At 49.3% G+C, this 25,800-nt stretch overlaps 1 protein-coding gene across 12 annotated transcripts in view; it reads right to left on the bottom strand.

Moving 5' to 3' along the window:
* Positions 1-25,800, bottom strand: part of LOC119440814 (parathyroid hormone/parathyroid hormone-related peptide receptor-like) — a 1,097,515-nt gene that overhangs the window by 513,699 nt on the left and 558,016 nt on the right. For all 12 annotated transcript variants that reach the window (XM_049662649.1, XM_049662651.1, XM_037705691.2 and 9 more), the window contains exon 3: positions 7,902-8,015. In XM_049662649.1, coding sequence (XP_049518606.1) covers positions 7,902-8,015 — 114 coding nt within the window. The remainder of the gene's footprint in view (positions 1-7,901; positions 8,016-25,800) is intronic.

Raw genomic sequence — 25,800 nt, 5'->3', positions numbered from 1 at the left:
GGACAAAATTCCAAACGGCTGTGCCTTTACGACGGTTTTTGCGGTAGCCTCAACCGATGAGGTTGGCGTTGAAGTCACCCACAAACAGAAGGAGGCTGCCTGAACTGAGGATAAGGGCTCTGCGCACAGCCTCAATGAGGGGGCGGGAGGGCTTTTAGGTGGACCGTAGAGGTTAATTAGAATGTAGAGGCTGGTGGTCTTGCGTGTGCGGGGGAGGAGTTCAAGTAGGATACCGTCAATGTCGACTACCTCTAGGGGGTGCTCAACGGCGGTAAACTTACGGTGGATTAGGGTTGCTATTCTAGTTTGGGGTTGGTTGATGGGTTCGTATACGGTGTAATTACGGAGTTTAACCGAGACCAGAGTTTCCTGTAAGGCAATGATCGTTCGGATTTCTCAGGGGGGAAGGTTTTGAAGGTGGAGTTGCAGGTTGTCCCGTTTAGTACGGAAACCCCTGCAATTCCACTGCCACAATCTAATGCTGTTGTGTTTCGCAGTCACGTTGAGCGATTACAGAGGGATCGGAGGGCGTGGGGAGCTGAATGCGACCTCTGGAGAAAAGCTCTATTACCTGGGTTTGTAATTGAGATTATGAGGTTCTTGTGCGCATTGGCGCTTTTCAATGGCTTCGAAGCGGGTGGATATAATAGTAATCCAACCAGGTGTGCCTGAGCGGAGAGAGTGCAGAGCACGTTCGAGCGTCTGCAGTGACCTCGTTACGAGTGCGAGTTGCTCGGCAATCGGCTGAGGCGCCGCTTCATTCTCAGTAATGGATTTTCTTTTGGCGGGAGGACTGCGTGTGGGTGACGTGGCGCGCGAGGAGGAGGCGGAGGGGGGAAAGGCGGATGAGGACCCAGGCACGTCGGGACGTGTCCGGGGCTGCACCACTGGCGGCAACATTGCCGGGGAGTGATCTCGCCTTAAAGGGACACTAAATTAAAACCGGAAGTTGAGCTTAAATGGTAGATTATCCTTTCACGATCACAGCCATACCATTCTTACTGCAAACAGATGTTTAATAAGCGAGAAAATAGCGAAAAACTAAAGGATCGGTGCTGACGCCCCTTCGAAATTCCCGCACTACACGTTCGTGACGTCGGAGATTACAAATGCAGGCTGGTCGCGATTGGTGGAGAGCGATTTATCGCTGTTAATAAAACGCAAAATGAAATACACTTTAAACTTACATAAACAGCATTTGCCAACTTTTTAAACCGTTTCAAGCAAGGAAGTACAAGTTTAGCACAAAATTAAATAAGTACGAAAAAATGGCATGGCGATACATGCGGCCGTGATAGTTTCGTAGTTTCGTTTTTGGTCAATGCATCGTCGCGCGCGCCTGTTCCGCTCTACGGTGTGGTTGCGTGTTGCGTGGCTCGAAAAAGGTTGACTTCGCGGGAAACAGCCAGAAAATGCCTCGTGTGTGTAGTGTTGAAGGCTGTATAAATGGCCCAATGCGCTTGCTCAGGGGCAGCGGCAGTGTTGACTCGATTGTGTCCTTTAATGTGGTGTCGCGCGGTGAGCCCCGGCTCCCCGGCGTTCGCAATGGCTCAGTGATCTGCCGATGATAAAACGGCAAAAGAGCCAGAGAAACCGATGGTGAGCTCTCTGCATTTCTCGCCCTCGGATTATGTGTATAATCCTGCCCTCGGAAAGTATCTTGGCGTGCCCCAGAGGCCAGTCCTTTCTCGAGCAGCTGTTCCCTCAATGCGGCCTTCATCAAACCCCCTACCGGTGCCCCTGCAGCAGCAAACTGGCGGCTCGGTGAGTGCTGAATGTCATTAAATAAAGCCACGAAATAACCATACCGAGTACGTGCGCAACTTTCTACGCTTGTTCTGTCGGGAACATCGTCGCCTGGCGGACCGGACGCTTCGCCTTCCGTCGACGAAAACGAAGCTCTGCTTTCCGCCGGCGCGGCCGGCGGCTCACCGCCATCGCACGCGGAAACACCTACCGCTCGAGCACGGAGGATCATTTCGCGCTCCGTTTCTCTGAATATCGCTGAAATGCAGTCCTGCTTCCCTGGTGAGCTCTTCGTTGCAAGGTTCAGCGGCAGCAACGGTATCCATCGCGGCGAACGCAAACGCAGTGACCATGCATGCAGCCATGATGCATCCAGCGCTTCGGCCGTTTACGCAAGCGGTGACGTATCATGGCGCATTCTGATTCGCCGAGAGCGATGAAATCTGTGCCGACACTGCTTCAGCGCCAAATCTGGGGTGAGAGAAATTGAGGAAGAGATATTTGGTCTTTGTTTACGAATTTCTCCGCTAATAACTCATATTTTTGCACCCAACAAAAACTGCATGCATTCCTGAAGGTCCCTCTTTTATTTCAGCTGAACTTCCTGTTTCTCTTTAGTGTCCCTCTAAAAGGGCATGTAATTGCTGTTTTAGTTCGGCAATTTCGCGGCTTTGGTGGCCTAACTGTGCTCTGAGCTCCGCGTTTTTTTCTCGAGCGAAGAAGGCTGTGGACGCCAGCTCACCTGTTTGTCGATGTTCTGGTCTTTTTGCCTTGGGAGTGGCGGGAACGACACCAAACGGCTTCGATGGCGGCCTTGTCGGGAGCTTGTTCTCTAACGGTTTCTGGACATTGGAGGAGATCGGTGGCGACTTCTTGAATTTCTGGAACTCTCGGGTGGAGACACAGGGGGTGGACTTGTTGATAGTGTTGTCCGGGGGGTGAAGTTGGCAGTGTTGTTGCTTGAGTTGCCGGAGCGGTCGAAGCGGACCTTGCAGCGCCTGGTCCCCGTGAAGTGCGCTCCACCGCAAAGTATGCACTTGGGGGGGGGGCACAGTCCGGCGTTGGCTTTATTGTATGGGCTATGCCGCAGCGTGAACAAAGACCGGTGCGCTCTTTCGGGCAGACGTCGGCACGATGTCCTGGCTTGCGACAGTTGACGCAGGCCTCCACTTTAACCTCGAATGGGCGGCAGGAGTAGACGGCGCCGTAGAAGTTGAGCTGCCGTGGGACTTGAGTGGTGTTGATGAAAGTGACCAAGATGGACTTGGTGCTGCCAAACTGCAGTTCGTCGGTGATGGTGAAAGTGCAGCTTGGGTTAAGAGCCACGAGGCCTTGGAATATATCTTCTTTGGACTGGTTGTAGATGGCGTTGTACAGGATTCCCTTGATTGCGTTGTGGGGGGAAGCGACATACGCCTTCATCAGGTACTGTTGGTCGTTGAGTTGTAGGCCTTGGAGCTGAACGTATCGCTTTATGCGGGGCTCGGAAGGCGTACTCACAGTGAGAGAGTTGTTTTGCGGGTTAATCCGGAGCTTGTCTTGGCACCTCGCTTGATTGTAGTCAATCTCTGCTCTAGCGCAGATGATCGGGAGCAGAGCAGCTCCGTTGATGGGTTGAAGATCGAGGCCCGGTCGGAAAACAATCTCGAAGGTGGCCTTCGAGATTGTTTTCCGACCGGGCCTCGTCTGGTAGCCGGGGTAGAGGAGCGTGTTTCTTCAACTTTCCTTGTGGCGGGGGCTTGCCTGAACCTGCCGGGCATCCGGATAGCGCTGACGGCGCTTGCTCCAAGGTGGGGTAGATCTTCTTGCGGGCTCGAATGACTCGGGACCAGCGTGGGTCATCCTCAAATTCTTGGGGCGAAAGCTCTTCTTCCTCGACGTGGTACTACATCTTGCGACGCGGACCCGGAGGTCAGACGGGGCGATGAGTAGCCGGTGGCGTTCGTTAGGACTAGCGGGCCAGCCCAACGTCGGAGAAAAATCTGGACGGAAATGATCTAAAAATGGTGCAAACTGGAGCCAGGCACCTTAACAGACCAATTCTGGTAGAATTCAGGCCATTCCTAGTTTATTATCCGCCACGAAGAGTGACAAATGATGGAGCGATGTAGAGCGCGTCCGTACCCTCCGGAGGCAAGCGGCGTTTTTTATTTAAAGACGATAGTCTTTCTTGGGGAACTTAAACGCTGAAAATTTGGTCTGTCTGTCTGTCTTTCTGTTTGTCTGTCTGTCAACCGATTCAGCCACCCGGCCAAAGTTGGACCACTTGCTTACCGCCCACACTACTTAAACTGGTACGGCTGTTCATACTTGTGAACGTTATCGATCAAAAAGTAAATATTACGCATATCTGAGGCGCAACATCACTAGGTAAGTATTAGGAGGTGCGCTGAAAATGCCATGCTATGCGCGCCGACGAACGACGTCTGCCACGAAGGGAGGGAACCCTCTGCACAAGCTCCTGTTTCCCCGACTGCGCGCCGAAGAGCGCCCTCTGCCATGGAGGAAGGAAACCCTCTGCACAAGCTCATGTTTCCCGATGTATTGCCAGATGGCGTCCATGTCTCACGCAGCGCCTCCTCAATTTTATCAATGCCAGCCAGATGCGGCCGATTCAACATAAAGGAAGCGCTGTCTGAGGCAGGGCAAGACATAAATGGCCGCTTGATGAAATACAACCCACTCTGCAAGACATGCCCAGACAACGCAGGGAAAAGACCGACGACCAAATTGCAGCGGAGAAGCGCCGGCGTGCCGACGCTCGTCGTCTCAAGCGTGCCCAGGAAACGCCCGAGCAACGAGCCGAGCGGCTAGCGCAAGATCGTGAGTCGAGGCCACGGAGGAAGATTATTTAGGAGTAGAAACTCCCGTCAGCGCGGGCGCTCGCGTGCGACCAGATAACAGACAGTTTTAGTATTGCGGAAATGGCACCACGCTAAACGCAATAAAATAGCGGGGTCAGACTGCGCATGCTCAGAACGCTATTTCAGTTTTGCGGATAGCGTGCGTCCGCTATTTCAGAAATATAGCGGAGACGCTAAACGCTCGCTAAGTTTTTAGCGTTGCAAACATGGTGGCACCCTCGGCTCGAACGCTTGACATGCAGGCTCGTTTCAAGGCTTGGCGTGGATCAACACGGCTAGTTTGGTTGTCGAGCTGCTCAGTTTGCTGCTTTGACTACTCGCAGCTAGATGGTTTTGCGCTTAGCGGCGCATCGTTGTCTTACGCTATACTAAAACTCTATCGAACAGCGTTCCGCAAAGATTTAGCGTGCGTAACACGCTAACGCTAACGCAAGCATTTTCCGCAATACTAAAAGTCTCTAACGTCACATTATTATGCGCCGACGGGGGCGCATGCAGTGGCGGCGCCTTGCGGCACGTCATGCAAGCAGCAGCGAAAAAAAAAAAATAAATGTCACAGTTTCGCCCTAAGGGCGAAGCGATGAATGCGATAGCAACACAGCAATGTCATACGAAGGAAGGTGAGCGGCTTTGGTAGCAATATGAATTGTAGTAAACATGAGCTGATTAAGTAAGCAGGTGTGCTGCGGCGTAAGTAGACCGACATGAAGAGAGACTCGATGACCACGAGAAGGCGCTTGTGAAACGGTGGCGTTGATGAGAAGCGCTTCCCGTGGGCAGCGCGTGCGAAGGGACACACCTGTAGCGCTGCACTGCCGACCCGGGCAGCATTGCATCTGTAGCGTGCGTTGGAAAATGTGGCCCGACTATTACTAACTGATTGAAGAAGCGTGGTGTGAGCGCGCACAAACAGACATGAATAGATCACACTGAATGACTGCAGACAACGACCGTCAAAACGCTGGCAGCGAGCGGATATATACGCCGCAGGAGCGGGCGAAGGTACGTGCGGTCTATCGCTTCAACGGAAACTGAGCGGCGAATGCGCATAAAGGTCAGAGCCGTGTGGAGATAAGAGACGGTGCGGTCGAACGAACGACGAGCGCGGTTGTTGGCAGCGTAGAAGTACCACCCCCCCCCCCCCCCCCCCCGCTCCTTCCGGCGCTGGCTTCCCGCTTCCTTGCTTGCGCGTGGGAGAGATAAGAGACTGTGCGGACGAGCGACGAGCGCGGTTGTTGGCAGAGAAGTGCCGGCGCTGGCTTTCGGCTTCCTTGCTTGCGCGTGGGAGATTGAGGCAACAGGCCAGACCAGGATCAGACCAGCACTCATGTAGTACGGCCGGCAGAAGACTATCGTCTTTCGACGACATTTGCAGCGAAGCACGCAGATACGCGGCCATTTTTTTTTTCGCCTTACGACGCGCGGTTACAAACACAGGCGGGAGCTTGCGCGCACAAGGAAGGCCCGGAAAAAACATTTCACCAAAGGAACTTAATGTTCTCGGATGCCCACACGTCAGCAGTCTTAAGTGTCTCGGCCGATTTTTAATTTTTTAAAAGAAAGGAATACATTTTTAAATTTGAAACCCAACATCGCAAAATGTGTCGTAAGTTAGGCTTCAGCACATGACTTTACGGCGAAAAATTCAAACCGGATGGGCGCGACACAGTACGGAAATGCCGAGTACGATGTACTGCGTCAAAATTAAGGGTCGAGTCTAGATGATTCAGTGAACATAAAGCAGTAAGGAAATAATAATTTCGCGTGAAAACATTAGTACTCGACTGCGGTCACCCTTGACGAAATTTGGCGACATTTTTTTTTTCAAGCACATCTTGACAAATTGCTGGTATGCATAACGTCCTGTTTTTTTTTGTTTACTGTTAGATTTGCTGCTGGATGTTCCCACACCAAATAGGTGGACAAACTGAAAACCCACAGGTACGCACAATGCAGATGCCATTGGTGGCAGTTGGGCACAAATTCTGTCCGCCCTTTTTGCGCTGTTCTTAACATAAATCTCAACCATGTTTCCATGCAGTCTCCTTTGATAACAGGGATTAAAGCATCGAACAGTGCTATATATAATTTTTTTCGCGTTCTGAGCGTAGCGAGAGATTGTCAAAGCGAAGTTTTCAATTAAAGATAATGTGTGCACACTACGGAATATAAAGCTATCTGCTATGAATCATTCAAAGAAAAAGAAAGAAAGAAAAGAAACGCTAGGAGATAATGATACATTTGATTCAAATTTTACAGGTATATATTCCAAACTTACATGTGCTTGCAATACAAAGTTCAAAAATCTGTAAATCAAGAGGTTCAGCACTCTTGCTTGCGCAACTACCGACTCGTTAAAACTCGTTGCCGAGGACACCTGATGGTGAGCACACATCTGCTGTGAACGTTTGCACTAAGATGTTTTATTGCGATAGCAATTATATGGACACTCAAAAGCAGATTTCTGCCGTCGCCGTCGCCGTCGCCGTGAGGTTCCGTATGACGTCAATGGAGATGAAATCGTCGCCGCGTGCCGCCGAACGCTGTATGTGCGAGTGAAAGGGCGCGAGGGACGCGCGCTTTCATGGGGAGTGAACGCACGGCGGAGAACAAACGCGCGTTCTGCGCTGTGCTCCCTTAAGGGCTGCAGAAGTAGGCGTCTCTTTCCTCCTTTACAATCACCATATATGTAGAGCAAACGCGCCTTCTTCTGACGCACGAAAGGCCGTATGGGGGAGGGGGAGGGAAGGGAGGCGACGTTTAGCTGCGGCACCAAGTGCCTATTTATATCAGAGGCTCCGGCAACACTCAACAACGCTGCACGCATTTTGAGCGAACGCGGGCAAAACGCCGACGGCGTCGACAACAGTTCTGCGTGCTGCCGGTGCTGCTGCATGTCCAAGTTTATACAGCTGATAAAGCTACTATCATTACTCCGTATAGCTCTCAACAAATTTGCTATCGCAATTGATGCTTCGCCTTTCAGGTGAAACTGCGAGAACTTTTTATATCAGAGGCTCCGGCAACAATCACCAACGCCGCACGCATTTTGAGCGAACGCGGGCAAAACGCCGACGGCGTCGACAACAGTTCTGCGTGTTGCCGGTGCTGTTGCATGTCCAAGTTTATACAGCTGATAAAGCTAATATCATTACTCTGTATAGCTCTCTACAAATTTGCTATCGCAATTGATGCTTCGCCTTTTAGGTGAAACTGCGACAACTTTTTTCGTTGCACTACTAAAACGCGAGTCAAGCGATTGCTTAAACAATTAAAGAAATATCTGCACACCTGATGTGTCGAAGCCGAAGACGTAGCTCGGGCACTGTGTCCGGGCCATGGTGCCGGCTGGCGTCGCCCTCCAGCACACCAAACCATCCCATGTTTGCGGACATCGCAGGCTTCCTGTGAACACAACGTATCCCTTTTGTAGTGTTCCAGGTCAATTCATCGGAACTCATGGATGAATTAACTAGCTTTCGCAAAACATTTCTTTGTCTCAAAAACAATTGCTAATGAAAAAAACAAGAAAAAGTTTTGCGTGGCTCTACTATCGCAAACACCAGAGACGAGCCAAGATGGGGAAAGCCTAGTAAAGTAGTGGCAAAGCACAGTCTAACTTTTGCTGGGCTTCCCCCATCTCCGCTGGTCTCTGGTGTTTGCGATAGCAGAGCCACGCATAATGTTTTTGACATACCAGTACAGATTGAGAATACTAAGATGTTCTCTTCTGCGACGCTTGGTTTCAGCTTCCCTAGCTCCCGCTTCAGTCTTTCGGAAGCGACGAGTGTTCTGTGGTCGAAACCTGCCGAGCCGCCGCCAGAGGCATCGGCTGCAGCAACGCCTCCTCTAGAAAGAGGAGGCGTTGGCTGCAGTCACGGACACCGGGCGCGTTCGGCGCCAACGCGGGGAAACGCGGTCGGCAGCAGCTCGACGCGTCCTCCTCCTCTCCACCTCGCATCCGCTATGCTGCGCGATGCTATTTTTCAGGGTTTGGCGTTTTAGTTTTGTTCCACTGAAAAACGTTCCGTTCCGGTTCTGCACCGGAACCAAAATTTATTTATTTATTTAATAATACTGTCAGCCCATGAACGACCATTACAGGAGTGGAAGATTCGAACACATACAAAAATAGAGTATGACAAGAAAAAGCAACTAAATGAACAATTACAGACGTCTCAGCAGGGATGCGAATCAGTTTAAATTATATGCACTGTAGAAATGCCCCCAAAATTAAAAAAAAAATTATCCGTAACGGTTGATAACGGTTTTGGTTCACATGCAAAAATTTTCAAGCAAAGTAACAATAAAAACCCTATTTATTTTTCTCAACAATTTGAGAATACCTTTCGCAACATTTATGTTTCTTAATATACTTCTCCAATATTTTTCTCTCAATTTATTGGTCTATGCGCGCTGTAAGCGTCTTGCGCGAGGTTATATATGGTAGCGTGAATGTGACGACGAGTGCTTGCACTAGTCAATGAGACCGTGCTTGCTTCGCGCTATTATTTTATTTTATTTTATTTTCAATACTGCCACTCTCAGTTGAGAGCATAGCAGGTGGGCATTACAAAGAGACAATCATGTTAAAAAAAATCGACATTCTGTAAACATACGCTCTTATACAGCGCATTTAAAGCAAAGATCACGCACAAATTCAAATTAACATTTCAAAAACATGCATGCTGCGCACACGAAATGAAGTACAACCACGAGGAAGGATTACAACCAGTTTGCCAAGCAAAGAGAATCAACGCCTTGTCAATCATGTGCAATGTGCAAACAACAGGAAATAATACTGGGAAAGAAAAATAAAAACGCGAAGCACAACCAGGCACAGGATTGCAATCTGTTAAAAAAAACGGGAATGGAATAAAGAAGCAAGCAAGTGATAGTATACGAACAAAGTTATGTGCAACAGCATAAGCAATCGCTTTCACCAAGAAACCCGGCACACATTTCATTGGCCATCACCAGCAAGTATTAGGAAAGGAAATACAACGTATAAGTGCAGGAATCTAAGAAGACGGAACTAGCGTTCAAATGAGAGGGTGTGCGTGGCAATGGGGATGGTACTAGATGAACGGATGCTTCATTCATCATTCATGAATTATGAATTCTGAGATCATGCTCAGTGCCTCAGTCAAGGCAGTGAGCATGATCTCAGAAGCAGCACGTCACAGTGGCGTAGCCAGAAATTTTGTTCGGGGGTGGGGCTCAGGTTGCAGCGCGGCCTCCTCCTTATAGAATTTGTCGAGGGATCAAATACATGAATAATAACTGCATTGCCATTGCCAATGCCATTGTATATTAAATGCTGCAAACGAATTATTGAACGCTACGCACTGTGAATACAAGTAAAGTATGTATTTTTTTCATAAAAATATATTCGTATGTCCCGAAAATTGTGGCACAATTAACTGATATCAATGCTTCCGCGTTTTTTGTCTATTTAATAAGTACAGAAAATATCACGCGAGCTTTAGAACTATATCATTTCAAAACCAGCAACGCAGTGCATGCAGCTGATACGAAAATCGTAAAGGCCATGAAATTAACAAGTTGAGGACAAATATTTTGATGAATCTGTCATTCAAGAACCTTGTTTACATTTTATTGCGATAGCAATTATATGGACACTCCAAAGCAGATTTCTGCCGTCGGCGTCGCCGTCGTCGTCGCCGTCGTCGTCGCCGTCGCCGTCGCCGTGAGGTTCCGTATGACGTCAATGGAGATGAAATCGTCGCCGCGCGCCGCCGAACGCTGTATGTGCGAGTGAAAGGGCGCGAGGGACGCGCGCTTTCACGGGGAGTGAACGCACGGCGGAGAACAAACGCGCGTTCTGTGCCGTGCTCCCTTAAGGGCTGCAGAAGTAGGCGTCTCTTTCCTCCTTTACAATCACCATAAATGTAGAGCAAACGCGCCTTCTTCTGACGCACGAAAGGCCGTGGGGGGGGGGGGGGAGGGGGAGGGAAGGGAGGGGAGGGGACGTTTAGCAGCGGCACCAAGTGCCTATTTATATCAGAGGCTCCGGCAACAGTCACCAACGCCGCACGCATTTTGTGCGAACGCGGGCAAAACGCCGACGGCGTCGACATCAGTTCTGCGTGTTGCCGGTGCTGCTGCATGTCCAAGTTTATACAGCTGATAAAGCTACTATCATTACTCCGTATAGCTCTCTACAAATTTGCTATCGCAATTGATGCTTCGCATTTCAGGTGAAACTGCGACAACTTTTTGTACATATGCAACGGCCAGGGAAAGACCTCAATGACGTTGTCCTTCATTGCAATGGATTGCGCAGGAACAGCTGTTACCGGTCGTGTATTGTAATTGCACCGAAATTATAGTCGAAACAGTAGATATAAAAAGCAGGAGTTCTGCAAACTATACATTAGGAATGCGAAGATAGAATGGAATATGCAAATGCGAAGATACAACTTGATAAAGGGCAAAAAATGTCGCTGGAAACAAAGTTCACTGCTTGTATACACAAAACCTTGCAACAAGATATTTAAATGTACGTATAAGTCTCCAATAAATCTACGTATCTAAGCAAACGTCACTGTATATGATGCGTCAAACAAGACAAATAAACATGTTGCTCAGTCACAAATAGTAAACTTTACGCATAGAAAGACAGACGATCCAGGCAAGAACAATACTATGATCGCAGAAATCGTGATATGACTTGGGCCATGCTGCGGTCGCGACAACAACATATGGGTAGAATAATAGAAGAAGGTGCAGAAATCCGTACGAAAGTGTGCATTCCAGCTGCCTGCACAGCGGCAACAATTATTCTGCACCCAAAATAAAAGAAGGCTATTGCTTTGTTTAAAAAAGAAAGCAAAAGCAGGTAGCCAAAAAGGAAAGAAAAGGACAAACGAAAGCCACAGTTGATGCGGCAAGTTGAACTACCCAATATCCTAGTGTGTTTGTTGAGAAACGCTGCGTGGGCCGGGCTTTCAATGAGCAAGGTCGGTCAAAATTGGTTATTGATGTCCTCGTAATTTTCGTATTCGCATGATAATTTTGATCATGATGCTAACTGTTGAATAAATGGTGAAAATTGCTGCGGTTTTAAAAGCTAATGAACAGTCATACGTTTGCATAATTACGAGCTTATGGACCTGAAGGAACAGAGCTTTTTGCTTGAATTAATTTTTGCTGCTTCGCTGTCTAAAGGACAAACTTCACTCGGCGGGGAAGTTTAGCGAAGCTGTCAATGACTTCGGACACTTTGATGCCGACGTCTCTGTGGGCGTATAGAAGCGCCAGCCTAACCATGCGTTCCACAGACATTGCAGAGCACAAGTGTTTTTTTTTTTTAGTAATGTCATGTTTGAAAATATTTGCTGCGAGAAGGGTGACTAGAATCTTCAGCACTTTCTACACATTTACATGGAACCTTCAGTCGCAATGAGAGAGGGCATCTGTTCCGGTGCTACAACCTAAATACACTTCGTCGATGTCGTAGGCATCCTTGTTTAGGTACCTTGCACAAACAGTAAGCAGTTCGATTCCAGCAGTATACGTCGTTTCGTCAGCAAGTACGGAGAAGTAGCTGCAGCGTTTACTTTTTCATGATAATTTCACCAAAAATTTCTATAATTTGGTTTTGTACATCTGGGAATAAACACGAGGCATTACTGGGGCTACTTCCCAAATGGTTCTTCAGATATGTATCTCCACAATCAGCTCGCATGCGAAGAAGCGCTTTGAAAATACCAGTATTTCCAGCCGGGGCTTTGCTTTAATCCATAGGAGCACGGTCCCTATGGCCACGGAGAGCCAGAATTAGTCGCCCGCAAAAAAGAAATGTCTCAATAATAGGCCACTAACTTTCTTACGTTTCTTTTTTATTTTACTTTGCCTGCCCTGGTCCAGCTGATCGATCACATTGGGCGCGCTTCCTGAAAATGTTTGGAGAAATTTATCAGCTGCCAGCTGACAGTCACGGCGATATTTAGTATTTTTTTTTTAGTATTAGATTGTGAACAAGGGACCCGTACGGATCCCGAAACGTCATTTTATTTTCATTTTGACCTTGGTCAGTGACCTGCTTCACAAATAATTAGTATTTTCGGGTATGAAAGATTGCGAGCGCGTGCTTCCATCTCTGGAACGGCGTGAATACGAGGGCTCCAGTGCGCGCTTGTTGGCGCAAGTTTATAAGAACATTAAACCCGTAAAGTTTCAGAGTTGAAAATCTAAAGCAGGCCTTTGGAAATGTCAGTGCACTTTTCGCGTCAAAAGTTTGAGAATTTTATACCCACAAAGCTCGGAATTGAAATCCATGCGCTCCGTAGATTCCACGGCCCCTGCGAGATGCAGCGACGCGCCCGCTCGCTATCGAAAAGCCCTTGAAACTTTGTGCTCGGATGGGGCTCCTTGCGTTACGTGACTCCAGTGCAAGGGCGTTGTCACGAAATCCAGCCCGATTTCGCAATGTTCGTGCCGAAATGTGTTTTCGAGCGTGAAAAAGACATTGTAGACAAAATCCCGAATGATTCCCGGCGCCGGTGATTGTTTTGGTGGACGCCGGGAAAACATTTCGGGGTGGGGGAAGGGCTGAAGCCCCATCAGTCCCCCCCCCCCCCCCCCCCCCTGGCTACGCCCCTGGTACGTCATCGAATGTACATGTACTCACCGAAATGCAAGACCGCTATTCGGATAAAACTAACTTAAAGGAGCATTAAACGAATGATAAAGCTTCGGTAACAAAGCGCTGTACCCGTAGAAACCGAAAGGATAAGCTCTTCAGCGCACGATTAATTATTTATTTAAATTATGGGGTTTTACGTGCCAAACCACGATCTGATTATGAGGCACGCCGTATGGGGGACTCCAGGAAATTTCGATCACCTGGGGTTCTTTACCGTGCACATAAATCTAAGTACAAGGGTGTTCTTGCATTTCGCCCCCCTCGAAATGCGGCCGCCGTGGCCGGGATTCGATCCCTCGACCTCGTGCTTAGCAGCCCAACACCATAACCGCTAAGCATCCACAGCGGGTCTTCAGCGCGCAAGCCCTGGGTTTTCTGCTACGATGCCGATTGTTCAGCATAGGACCCGAGGGACGAGGCGGACTACTGGCAAGCGGAAACCAAAACAAAAAAACTTTATTTCCATACTCCCAAATCCCCTTATATACAAGGGCCTTGTAGCGCCGCCTTATGTCCACTTGCTCAAGACACACAGGTGGCGACCTCTACATCCCTCCTTTTCAGCCTTTATGGGACAGGTCCCTACAAGTCCAACCGCCGCGGTGGTCTCACTATACGACCGCTGCGAGTCTGTGTCACCGTTTCCTGCGGCGTCACTTCCGTCTGCGTTGGATCTTCCCGAGGTGCTGCAGGCTACATGATCTCGGGAGTGACAGGCGGAGAAGCTGCCAGTTGAGCTGGGGTCGCTTCCGATGAATGAAGTACCAGGTGTCGACGATTACGCTGAAGGACGCCTCTGGGGGTCTGAACAAGGTAGGACCGTGGACGCTGAGCCTGTGAGAGTACTTCACCATTGCAGCGTGTGTCAGTGACCCATACATAGTCTCCAGGACTCAGAGGGGCCAATTAATTGGCTTGAAGCATGACGGCGATTGTAGTTTATCGCTTGTCGTGCCTTGTTCCACGAGTACTTTTCCCTGAAACTCGTGTGGCATGGTAACGACGGCACCAGTTGTTACGGTAGTTTCGGGAGACGAGTTTGTAATTTCCTTCCCATCAGGGCTTGAGCCGGGGAAATACTGTTGGGACCGGGCGTGTCGCGGTACGACAGTAAGGCAAGGAAGGGATCAGGACCTTTGAAGAGCAAGTCTTTCACTGTGCGCACCATGCGCTCTGCCTCTCCATTGCTCTAGGGGTACCTAGGGCTGCTGGTCTCGTGACGGAAGCCGTATGACCGCGACAACTCAGCGAACTCGTTGGACACAAACTGCGGTCCGTTGTCGGTCCGGACGATGTCCGGTATGCCAAAACGGGCAATGCAGCTCTTGATCGCCGAGATAACGGCTGGTGCCGTGGTGGACCCCACAGAGACTACTTCGGGAAACCTAAAATAATAATCAACAATCAGGACGTAATCGCGGCCTTTAAGTTGAAACAGATCGATGCCAAGGTGCCGCCATGATCTGTCGGGTGTAACCGTGGGCAACAAAGGCTCAGAACGCTGAACTCGAGTCTCGGTGCATATGGCACATTCGGTCACCATATTCTCAACATGCATGTTACAGTATTAGGCCACCAAACAGACTCCCTGGCCCGTTCTTGGCAACGGCGCACTCCCTGATGTCCTTCGTGTAAGAGGGTCAGAATGTCCTGGCGCAAGACTGAAGGAATGACAAGTCGTCGGTCCAGCAGAAGGATGCCGTCGTATATGCTCAATCTGTCCCTCTCCTTCCAAAATGGAGTGATCTGCAGGGGCAGCTTGTTTTTGTCTGGCCATCCTTTCATGCAGTACGTCATGACCGCAGAGCAGACTCCATCTTGGGCTTGGTGTATGCGGACATCTTCTAGCCGTCTTGCTACAAGAGGCGGTAATTCCTTGAACACTTCACCGACAAACAACTCCAGGGTCACAGGGTGTCTACCATGCGAGTAGCTGGCAAATCAGAGGGAGCTCGTGACAAAGTGTCCGCCGTATCTAAGTGCTTTCCAGGCACATATTTCACCCCGTACTGATATCGCATCAGTTTTATCCGTATTCGTTGTATGCGAGGCGGCACGAGTTCTAGGTCCTTGTTACCCAAAAGGGTGACCAGAGGAAGGTGATCTGTCTCTACCTGGAAGCTTAGGCCACAGAGGAACTAGGTAGTACCGTGAAATGGCCCAAGTCACCGCGAGAGCTTCCTTTTCTGTTTGACTATAACGTGCTTCCGTCGGAGTAAGCGCCCTTGAAGCATACGCTACAGCCCGTCGAGTACCTTCGGGCTGGTCCTGTAGCAGTACAGCTCCCAGACCGTAGGAGCTGGCATCCGCGGATACTACAGTATGGTAGCAAGGATCGTATTTTGCCATGCACGTGTCGGAGCTCAACAGCAACTTGAGGCGTGAGAAGGCTTTTTCTTGACTGGGACTCCAAGTCCAGGTGCTGTTCTTGTTTAGGAGGGAACGAATGGGCTCCGTAACGTCGGATAGGTGAGGTATAAACCGTGCGACGTGATTGGTCATTCCCAGTATTCGTCGTACTCCGCTGACGTCGGTCGGTGGCGGCAGATTCCTGACAGCCTTCACCTTGTCTTGGTCTGGCGAGATCCCGTCTGCCCCAATCACTACTCCAAGGAACTTGACTGAGCTGACCCGAAACGCGCTCTTCTTTTCGTTAAGGGTGACACCCTCCTCCTCAAGGCGAGCAAGGACTACAGCCAGGCGGTCGTCGTGCTCTTGACGGTCTTTCCCAAAGATTAGAATGGCATCAATCAGGTTCACGAGCCCAGGCAAGCGCTCAAGAACCCTCGACATTAACTGCTGGAAATACTCTGGTGCCGTGGCAATACCAAAAGGGAAGTCTCTTGCTAACAGCACCGGCCGAACGGCGTTATAAATATCGTGAGTTCCTGGCTGTCGGCTGTCAGCTTCACCTGATGGAAACTAGACCGCGCATCCAACTTGGAGAATACTCGCGCTCTACCCAACTGGCCGAGGATCTGTTCCACCGTCGGCAAGATAAAGCGCTCCTTTTCGATGACTTCTTTCAGCTCCGTCAGATCGACGCAGATTATATAGCCGCCCGATGATTTGGGCACGACTACAAGCCCGAAGCACCACTCAGTTGGCGTCTCTACCTTCCTTATGACGTCCTGCGACTCCAGGTCGTCCAGCTCTTTCTTGACAACATCGTTTAAAGGAATTGGAAGCCGCCTTGGGGCGCTCAAGGAAAATGGACGAGCGCCGGGTTTAATGCGAATGCGATATTCGGCTTGCCGAAATTTTCCCAACCCTTGGAAAATCTTGGCTGTGGGGGAACGAACGCACTCAGCAGAATCCAGGAAGTGAACAACACCAAGGGAGCCCAAGCAGGTGAGTGCGCTGACGTTCAACCACGTACACCTTTCTGCACTGTGGACTTATCACCCCACTGTAAGGTTGCTTTAAAGGTACCAAGAACGTGCAGACTCTGTTTGCCAGGGCCACGGTGTAAGATATAAACTCTCTTACACCGTGGTCAGGGCCCAGGACTTCCCCTTCAACATCATCCAGCACCCGCGGTCGGCCTGGGAAAGACGGCGAGACAACAGAGACTTCCCGCGCCAGAGTCTCTCTTAAACTCGGACGGGTGCCCGTTCACTAGAATGTCTATGTACAGGCTGTTTCACACTTAGGGGAAATCTGGGAGCGCGTGGCATCGTGATGCGGCCAGCGCTGCAACCACGCGCCGTCAGCAGCTCGCGCGTGCGCAGATGATTCAGGAGTGTAGTTTTGAACCGCGTTGTCTGCTACGGCGGCTCTTGCTTGCCGCATTGCTGGCCAGCGCGCGGATATCATTGTTAGTGCCGGAACTGGGCCGATAATCTGCACTAAACGTTGTGTGACGCCAACCTCTCAGCCTTTATTTGTGATAATGGAGTGCTACAAGCAGAATTTGACAGCATACCTTGTTTGCTCTCTCGAAACGCCGTGGTGCCGTGTGCGTTCATGAATATTTCTTCACTGTGTGTGCACCGCAGTACGCTGGGACGAGGAAGACACGACAGTTAGCACGCAATGTGCGTTATCTTTATTTGACTTTAAATAAAAAAAAAGCACTCAACAGTAAGAGTCGTGCTGCTGCGCTGGCTTAACACGATAAAACAAATGGGACGAAATTCAGGAATGTTTTAGGTCAGGACAAAGCCTGAACGTGTCTCTTTACGACGACATTTCATTACCTCAAGACTCGCTAGCCGGCTCCGAAATGCGCCCGTGACGCATCCACCTTAGTACCTTGTCATGTCACCAGCGGCAGTGATGACGGCGCTCATTCTGGACGGCAGTGAGGCGTACAGTCACTCGATGAGCGATGTATTCACTCGCAGGGCGTCCCACTCGCTTACAATGGCGGACCACAACCGATCCTCGGACAGCCCGTCTAGAGGATGGCGCGCCAGCGACATTTTCATAAAGCCCCAGACATTTTCGGTTATATTCAGTTCCGGGGATTGGGGCGGCCATTCCATGACAGTGACACCGCGCTCTTCAAGAAGTTCTCTCACTACACGAGCAGTGTGGATTGGTGACCTGTCGTGTTGGAAGGTGTAGTCGCCTTCCGGGAATGGGCCGTCAAGAACTTACGGAATCAGTACGTCGTCTATATTCGCCCCGTACCTCTCAGCGGTGAACTTGCCTTGAAGGCGGATGAGTGGGCCCAGACCATCTTTGCTAATGCATGCGCACACACTCACACCAGTGCGCCCACTGGCGGTGACTCGCTGCAAGTACCGCGGCATGTAGCTGGGACAAAAAAACAAGCATATTGTCACGTAGTAGTGACGCTGAAGAAAACAGTCGTAAAACTGTGTACAACGAAACTGGTTGTTTATTGGGCGAACCTGTGCCCACAAAAGCAAGGTACACTCAAAGCACAACGATAACGGCGAACACAGTCGGCGATCGTCGAAAATCTGATCAGCGGCGAAACGCGTCGGCTTTTATACCTGAGCCATCGAAGGTTCTAGATTAATCCCTGATGCCCGCGTGTCTTCCAGAAAGTTCTAGACAATTCGCGTCAGTCATGCAATCAGATAACATAAGCGTCGGTGAAAACAGGCAATGGAAAGAAGCATCGATAACGTTCTAGAAACTTCCGATACAGGCGCGTCCTGCGCCGAGCGATAACGTTTAACATTTGTTAGCCGGTGGAAAGCGGCCACCGGTGAAAGATAAACATCTATACGTGTCAATATACTGAGTTTCGATATTTTACATTAGGTAATGATATTTTCTTTAAAAAAAAAAAACACCAGGCCTGCTCGAAACACTCAGCACAGTCAGCGAAAGCTGGAGGAGTGCCCTTTCTAGACCCTATTACAAACTCTCTTTGAACAGCTACCGATACAGTTGCTACGTGCACACTACGTCAAAAATCATAACTTTTCGAAGTGAAGATGTACCCGCTATGATATTGTCACTACGCGTCTGGAAGGCAATACGTGCGCTTTGCTGATGCTGCGGCTTACGAAGGGGAATTATGGCTGAGCTTTTTCAATGCTTGGGAAGCTTTAAACCACGCTCCAAACTTAAACTCCAATATTGACCGGAATAAATTCTCTCATCTTGGTGCAGTGACTGAATTTATTAAGCAAATAGGTTAGCCTAATATAGTAGCATTATTTTATTCTTAAGTGAAGAAATACTTCAAAACTTAATTATTCGTCTCCCTAAAGCACAAAAACTTAGGCTGAACCCACGTGTGAGGTATATTACGAACTAATATCTTAATTGTATGGATGAACAACCTGCAACTGCTTCTGCAGAATAATTTATCGTCTTCCTGCAGGGCGCCAAACTCGTTCTCGCTGGTCGCGAATGGTAGTGAAGGTGCACTCATCGCTGAATACAGCGTTCTTCCATTGCTCCACCGTCCAGGTTTCGTGTAGTTGCGCGAAATCGAGCCGCTTTGCTTTGTTTGTGGCGCTAAGCAAAGGTTTTTGGGACAGCGGCTCTACTCCTTAGGCCAGCTTCATTGAGTCGCCGCCTCACAGTAGACCTTGAAGCCCTCAGCTGCAGGCTTTGTCTAAGTTCTTGAAGCGACGCGCGGGGGGCATCCACAGCAGCCGCAACAATCGACAAATCTTCATCATCCGTTGTGGCTCTTGGCGGACGTCCGCGAGGCGCATCCTTGACTCGACCTTCTCTCTTGTAAGCCTGTAGAATGATGATGATTGTTGGGGTTTAGTAGCGCAAGGGCCAGGTATGGCCAAAGAGCGCCACCTGTAGAATCCTGTTGACCGCTTTGACGGACCTTCCTGTCATCTCTGCTACGCTTTTTGAGTGTAGTTTTTACAGCACAGTTCAATAATTTCAAGTCGCGCCTTTTCTGGTATACGGGACATGGTAAACCGGGCAAACAACACAGTACTGTTCTTTTCAGACAAGAAAAAAATTGAAAAAAAAAACGTACGGCATACGAGCCCCAGTTTTACGCCCCCATCGTCAACGAATGGGACATGCTGTGGCAGAACACATCGCTGACACCATGCATTCACTGTCGTCTAGAACGAGCGCTATCATCGCTACCGCTAGGGACATGAACTTGGAAGCGTCACGAGTGCATTTCGGCGCCGTGAGCGAGTACTTTCTGTTGTAATGAAATATCATCGACTATAAGCACGTTCAGGCGGTTGTTCTAACCTAAATCATTCCTGAATTCATTCCCATTTGTTTTGTTGTGTTAAACCCGCTCAGCTGCTCGGCCATAGCCTCCTAGAGGAGGCTATGGCTCGGCAGTCACCACTGAGTGCTTTGTTTTATTTAAAGTCAAATAAAGACCACGCACGGTGCATGCTCATTATCGTGTCTTCCTCATCCAAGCTTACTGCGGCGCGCACACACTGAAGAAACATTCGTGAACGCACACAGTACCACGATGTTTCGATAGAGTAAACAAGGTATGCTGTCAAATACTGTTTCTAGTGCCCCATTATCACGAATAAAGGCTGAGAGGTTGGCGTTGCACAACGTTTAGTGCAGACAAGGGTTGAAAGTTGGGCAAGTTGGTACGGGAACATCTGAACAAACTGCGCAGCAAGACGGGACACGAAGAAAGAAAGCACGCGCGAGTTTGTCGTTCCTTGTTTCTTCGTGTCCCATCTTGCGGCGCAGATATTTCTGAAAATGATTAGCGCAGAGTATCGGTCCAGTTCCCGCATTAACAATTATATCCGTGCGCTGGCCAACACTGCGGCACGCGCGCTGCCGTAGCAGACGACGCGGTTCAACTCTACACCCTTGAAGCGTCTGCGCACGCGCGAGCTGCTGCCGGCGCGCGATTGCAGCGCTAGTCGCATCGCGATGCCAGGCGCTCCGAGATTTCCCCTAAGTATGAAACAGCCTGTACATTGCACGTCGTGAATCCACGTTGTGAAGTTCGACGGAATCCAGTAGCTCATTTCTATTCTTCTTCATGCATACTTCGGCAAAATGGCCTAGCTTTCTACAGTAGTGGCAAACTGATTTTCTGGCTGGGCAGTCTTTTCAAGAGTGACGCTGTCGTCCACAATAGCCAAACGATAACCTAGGCGGTTGCTCAGACTGGTCGCGAAAACGTGGTGAAGGGGTGGGCGTATCGTTTCGCCGAGCCGAGTCAATGTTTAGCGTTTCGGCAAGAGCGTTATCCATAGTCAATCTAGCGCGTGATAACCGCTCTTTTTCGGCGTCCTCGTGTATGCGGGCTTGGCACAGTGCTTCCTCAGCGGTAAGTTTTGTGCACCGGCACTATTGATCAGACAGTTTCTCGTCACGTATGCCTACGACGAATCTGTCGCGAACAAGGCGGTCCTCGACGAGCGAGCTGTTATAGCTACAGCGCTTTACCAGGTTGCGTAATGCCGTACAAAAGTCATCCGCAGATTCGCCTGGCTGTTGAGTGCGGCGGTGGAAACTGACGACTTTCGCATATCTCATTTACTGGATCCAAGAAATGGGAATCCAACTTTTCTTTGACGGCAGTGAAAGAAAGCGCCTCCGGTGTTGACACCCCCAAGGACGATAGAATGGTCCTGGCTTGCGGTCCCATACAGTAAAGTGCCCGTACCTGGGCCTCATCGCTGGCACTGTGGAGGCCGGTCACGAAAGCGTAATCCTTGAACGTCGAAATCCACGTTGGCCATTCTCCCGGGTTTGAAAACGTGAAGTTCTCAGGGGGGTGCAGACCAGATGCGCCAGCGTGACCGATGTGCACTTTTGGTTCGGTGGTCTCGGCGGGGGTGGATTCCGTGTCAGGCATGTCAGTGTTAACGGCGGGACACCACTCCTGACACCATGTTCAGCATAGGACCCGAAGGACGAGGCGGACTACTGGCAAGCGGAAACCAAAACAAAAAAAAAATGTTGCAGTGGCTTAGCTCGGCTATGCCAGGATATACGTAGCGTTAGCAAAGGTTCAGCTGATTATTCTTAGCTTTCCTGGTTGTCTAGATTGTCAAGGATTAGCTTGATTGTCATGCTTAGTGCTGCTCCAATGACACACACAAACGCCAGTCAGAAGCGCAGCGGCTCCAGCGCAGTGTCAGACGGCGACTGCACAGCGAGCGCGCGCCGGCGCCAGTGCGTCTACCACGGCTACGACGTCACTCCTCTGGAATGCGCAGACCGGCGGCGGTGAGTCGCGCGCGGCGGCGGCGGAGTGCGCGAGAGGTGCCGGCTCCGGTGGCTCCAGTGCGCAAGCCGTGTGACATCACTGATCCTTGCGCATGCGCAGCACGGCTCTTAATGTGCCACGCTAAACGGGCTTGGCTAGGCCAGTGTAGCTAACGCTACAAAAACTTTATTCCCACTCTCCCAAAGCCCCTTATATACAAGGTCCTTGTAGCGCCGCCTTATGGCCACTTGCTCAAGGCACACAGGTGGCGACCTCTACACCGATCTCCTAAGTTCACCGAGCGGCAGGCTTAGATTAGTGGAGCGCTCGGCCGGCTATCGCTCACACTATCCCTGCCTGAAATACGCGCTAATTCTCACGTTGCCTGACGTCGGTTGCTGCGGATTGCCGACTTTCCCCTTGAACCGAAAACCGGTCAAAAATATTTCCGTTTCACTCCGGAACAAAATAATAAATAACGTTTCGGTTGCGTTTTCGTTCCGGTCAAAAATATCGTTCTTCTTCGTTTTCCGTTTTCGTTCCGTTCCGAAACATTGAATTTTATACTGTGCTTTCACTCCCTCTCAGCTCTCTCTCCCCCAGCTCGACGAAGCTGCGGACGACGGAATGATCATTATAGCGAGGTTCCAGCAGCTCCACTGTTAATTTAAAAAAAAAAACGCCATTCGCGCTTTTTTTCTTTCAGAAAGGCAAGACAACATATGCAAATACGGTTAGGCGCATATATATCTGCATAATTATTCTATCTGTGAATAATTAGAAGTACTTGCCTGAAATTTCGATGTTGTAATACCTTGCAATACGCCTATATATAAACACAAAGACATATAGTATATCCAAATTTTGTTTTGCTCTAAAATAGCCAATGAGGTGACCATTCTTAAACTTTGTTTTCACAATTTCTAAATAATGCGTGTTGATTATTATGGTTATGTGCATACAAATCTGAAATGAAACAATTATTTTTGTGATTTGGGAGCACCGAACAAGCACGGATGCTGATCAAATTTTTTCTGATCGCACAGATCGTGCTGCCGAGGACCGGATTCGTCAGCGCAGGGTCTGAGCATGCGCTGCATCAGGCCCATCTGCTGCTACCTCCGGCTGTCTGCCCTGCTGGCTTCATCAGACGAAACACGTCGCAAGAATCTATGCCACGTGCTCTGCACTGGGACCACCTCACCAGCACGGTGACGTCGGCGGAGGCATCATGGGATAAAAGCAGCAGCCATTTCGACATACCCTTCAGTGGACTTGGAAGCACCGAACAAGCACGGATGCTGATAAAATTTTTTCTGATCGCACAGGTTAGTGACAAACATTTAGTCTCTTCAATTAGAGACAACGACGTAACATTGACGGTGCTCCCAAGTCCACAATGCTGTGTTGCTATTTTGCGGGATTGTGTTAATGTTGTCCGTTTAATGTTACTAACATCCGGAGACGTGGAACAAAATTCAGGCCCTGACTCTGATTCGGACGAATGTTCGCAGCGGGAACTAATGAAACGCATTCTAAGAGAACAAAAAGAAACGAACAAAACACTGAAACAACTGTCTTCAAATATCAAGCATGTGGAGACAATAGTTGCAGATTTGCAGGAAAGAATGACAGTAATTGAGAATGAAAGAGGACTATGGAAAGAATGCGCAGAAAAGATGGTACACTGCGAAGAATCTTGTAAATCTACCATGACGCAAGTCGAATTTCTGGCATCGAAGGTCGATGATTTAGAAAATAGAAGTAGGAGGAACAACCTAATAATTTATGGACTAAATGAGAGCTCTGATGAAGATGTTAGAACACTTGAAGCAAAAGTGCGAGACGATATATTTAAGAAGATCCTAGGAATAGAAATTGACTCAATAGAACGAGTTCACAGAATCGGTAGAAAACAAAGCCAAAGGACACGCCCCGTTATTACCAGGTTATTTAACTTCGCCGAGAAAAGCAAAATATTATCGAGCTGCTTCAAGCTGAAAAACACCCAGATTTCAATATCCGAGGATTTCTCGAAGAAAGTACGCGACACACGTGCTAAATTATGGCGTTCTGCAGTAAGTGACAAGGCAAAAGGGGCGAAGGTATCGCTTGCATTCGATAAACTGAGAATAAATGGCGAAACCTTTACCTGGAGTGAGCATGAGGGCCGCAGAATTGAGCAATCAAAACCAATAACTTCCGCACATGCTGGCCCGACATCTCGTGATAGCACGTGACAACAACGTACTAGATTTATCAGAGTGTTATCGCTGAGTGCGCGCAGCGTAGTCAATAAGTTCAGCCTACTTGAAAGCATAGTTGCAGCTCATCAACCGCACGTCATAGTCATCACGGAAACCTGGCTTCACGAAGGCGTCCAGGATTCCGAAGTGTTTTCATCTTCTTATCGGCTCATACGGAAAGACAGAGAATCGCGGGGGGGAGGTGTAGCTGTCGCAATTAAATCTAACATAAAATTCACAGTGTTAAACAACATACCTGACCATGAAAGCGTATGGTGTAAATTCACATTTAATGGAAAAAAATGTCACAGTTTCGCCCTAAGGGCGAAGCAATGAATGCGATAGCAACACAGCAATGTCATACGAAGTAAGGTGAGCGGCCTTGGTAGCAATATGAATTGTAGTAAACATGAGCTGATTAAGTAAGCAGGTGTGCTGCGACGTAAGTAGACCGACATGAAGAGAGACTCGATGACCACGAGAAGGCGCGTGTGAAACGGTGGTGTTGATGAGAAGCGCTTCCCGTGGGCAGCGCGTGCGAAGGGACACACCTGTAGTGCTGCACTGCCGATCCGGGCAGCATTGCATGTGTAGCGTGCGTTGGAAAATGTGGCCCGACTATTACTAACTGATTGAACAAGCGTGGTGTGAGCGCGCACAAACAAACATGAATAGATCACACTGAATGACTGCAGACAACGACTGTCAAAACGCTGGCAGCAAGCGCATATACGCCGCAGCGGGCGAAGGTACGTGCGGTCTATCGCTTCAACGGAAACTGAGCGGCGAATGCACAGCGCATAAAGGTCAGAGCCGTGTGGAGATAAGATACGGTGCGGGGCGAGCGACGAGCGTGGTTGTTGGCAGAGTAGAAGTGCGCCCCCCCCCCCCCCCGCTCCCTCCGGCGCTCGCTTCCCGCTTCCTTGCTTGCGCGTGGGAGGAGATGAGTGCGTTCGCTCTCCGTGACAGCGTGCGTCCCCGCACGCTTCCGCTCGGGCATACGGCGCGCGGCGAAGATTTTATCTATACGGAACCTCACGGCGACGCCGACGGCGGAAATCCGGTGGAAGTGTCCATATAATTGCTATCGCAATAAAAGCATATTTCTGGGTGGTGTGTACCGACCTCCGAATGCGCCCCCTGAATACCTCGATGTTATGCACGATTACATTGCACGGCACACTAACTCACGGTGCAATATTATCATCACAGGTGATTTCAATTTACCAGGAATCAATTGGACTAATCTTTCACACAACAGCTCTGACGCGAAAAGTGCCGAATCACTATTGTTCATGTCATTTACTTTCTCTTTAGACCAGCTAGTTTCCGAACCGACTAGAATAGCTGGCCCGTCATGTTCTGTACTTGATGTGATGTTCGTAAGCAGTCTATTGCAAAATAACACATTAAACGTTGAAAACGGAATTTCGGAAAATAAAATGATAGTATTCTCCTGCCCAATTTTAGGAAACCGTGAACGCGTTAAGTCATGGATTGCTGTTATCAAGGATTACTCAAGAGCAGATGACAATGCGATCTCAGAATATTTGAACGCCCGCTTCCTACAGTTTTCTTTACTTCATGACGTAAATGAATTATGGTTGCGTTTTAAGCATATTGTACAATTTTGTGTAGATAACTACATTCCCTCCAGAAAGAAAC

The sequence above is a fragment of the Dermacentor silvarum genome, chromosome 2 (genome assembly GCF_013339745.2).
Source record: "Dermacentor silvarum isolate Dsil-2018 chromosome 2, BIME_Dsil_1.4, whole genome shotgun sequence".
Lineage (NCBI taxonomy): Eukaryota > Metazoa > Arthropoda > Arachnida > Ixodida > Ixodidae > Dermacentor > Dermacentor silvarum.
Note: the sequence above shows the minus strand (reverse complement) of the source record. Positions and strands in the feature narration are given on the sequence as shown.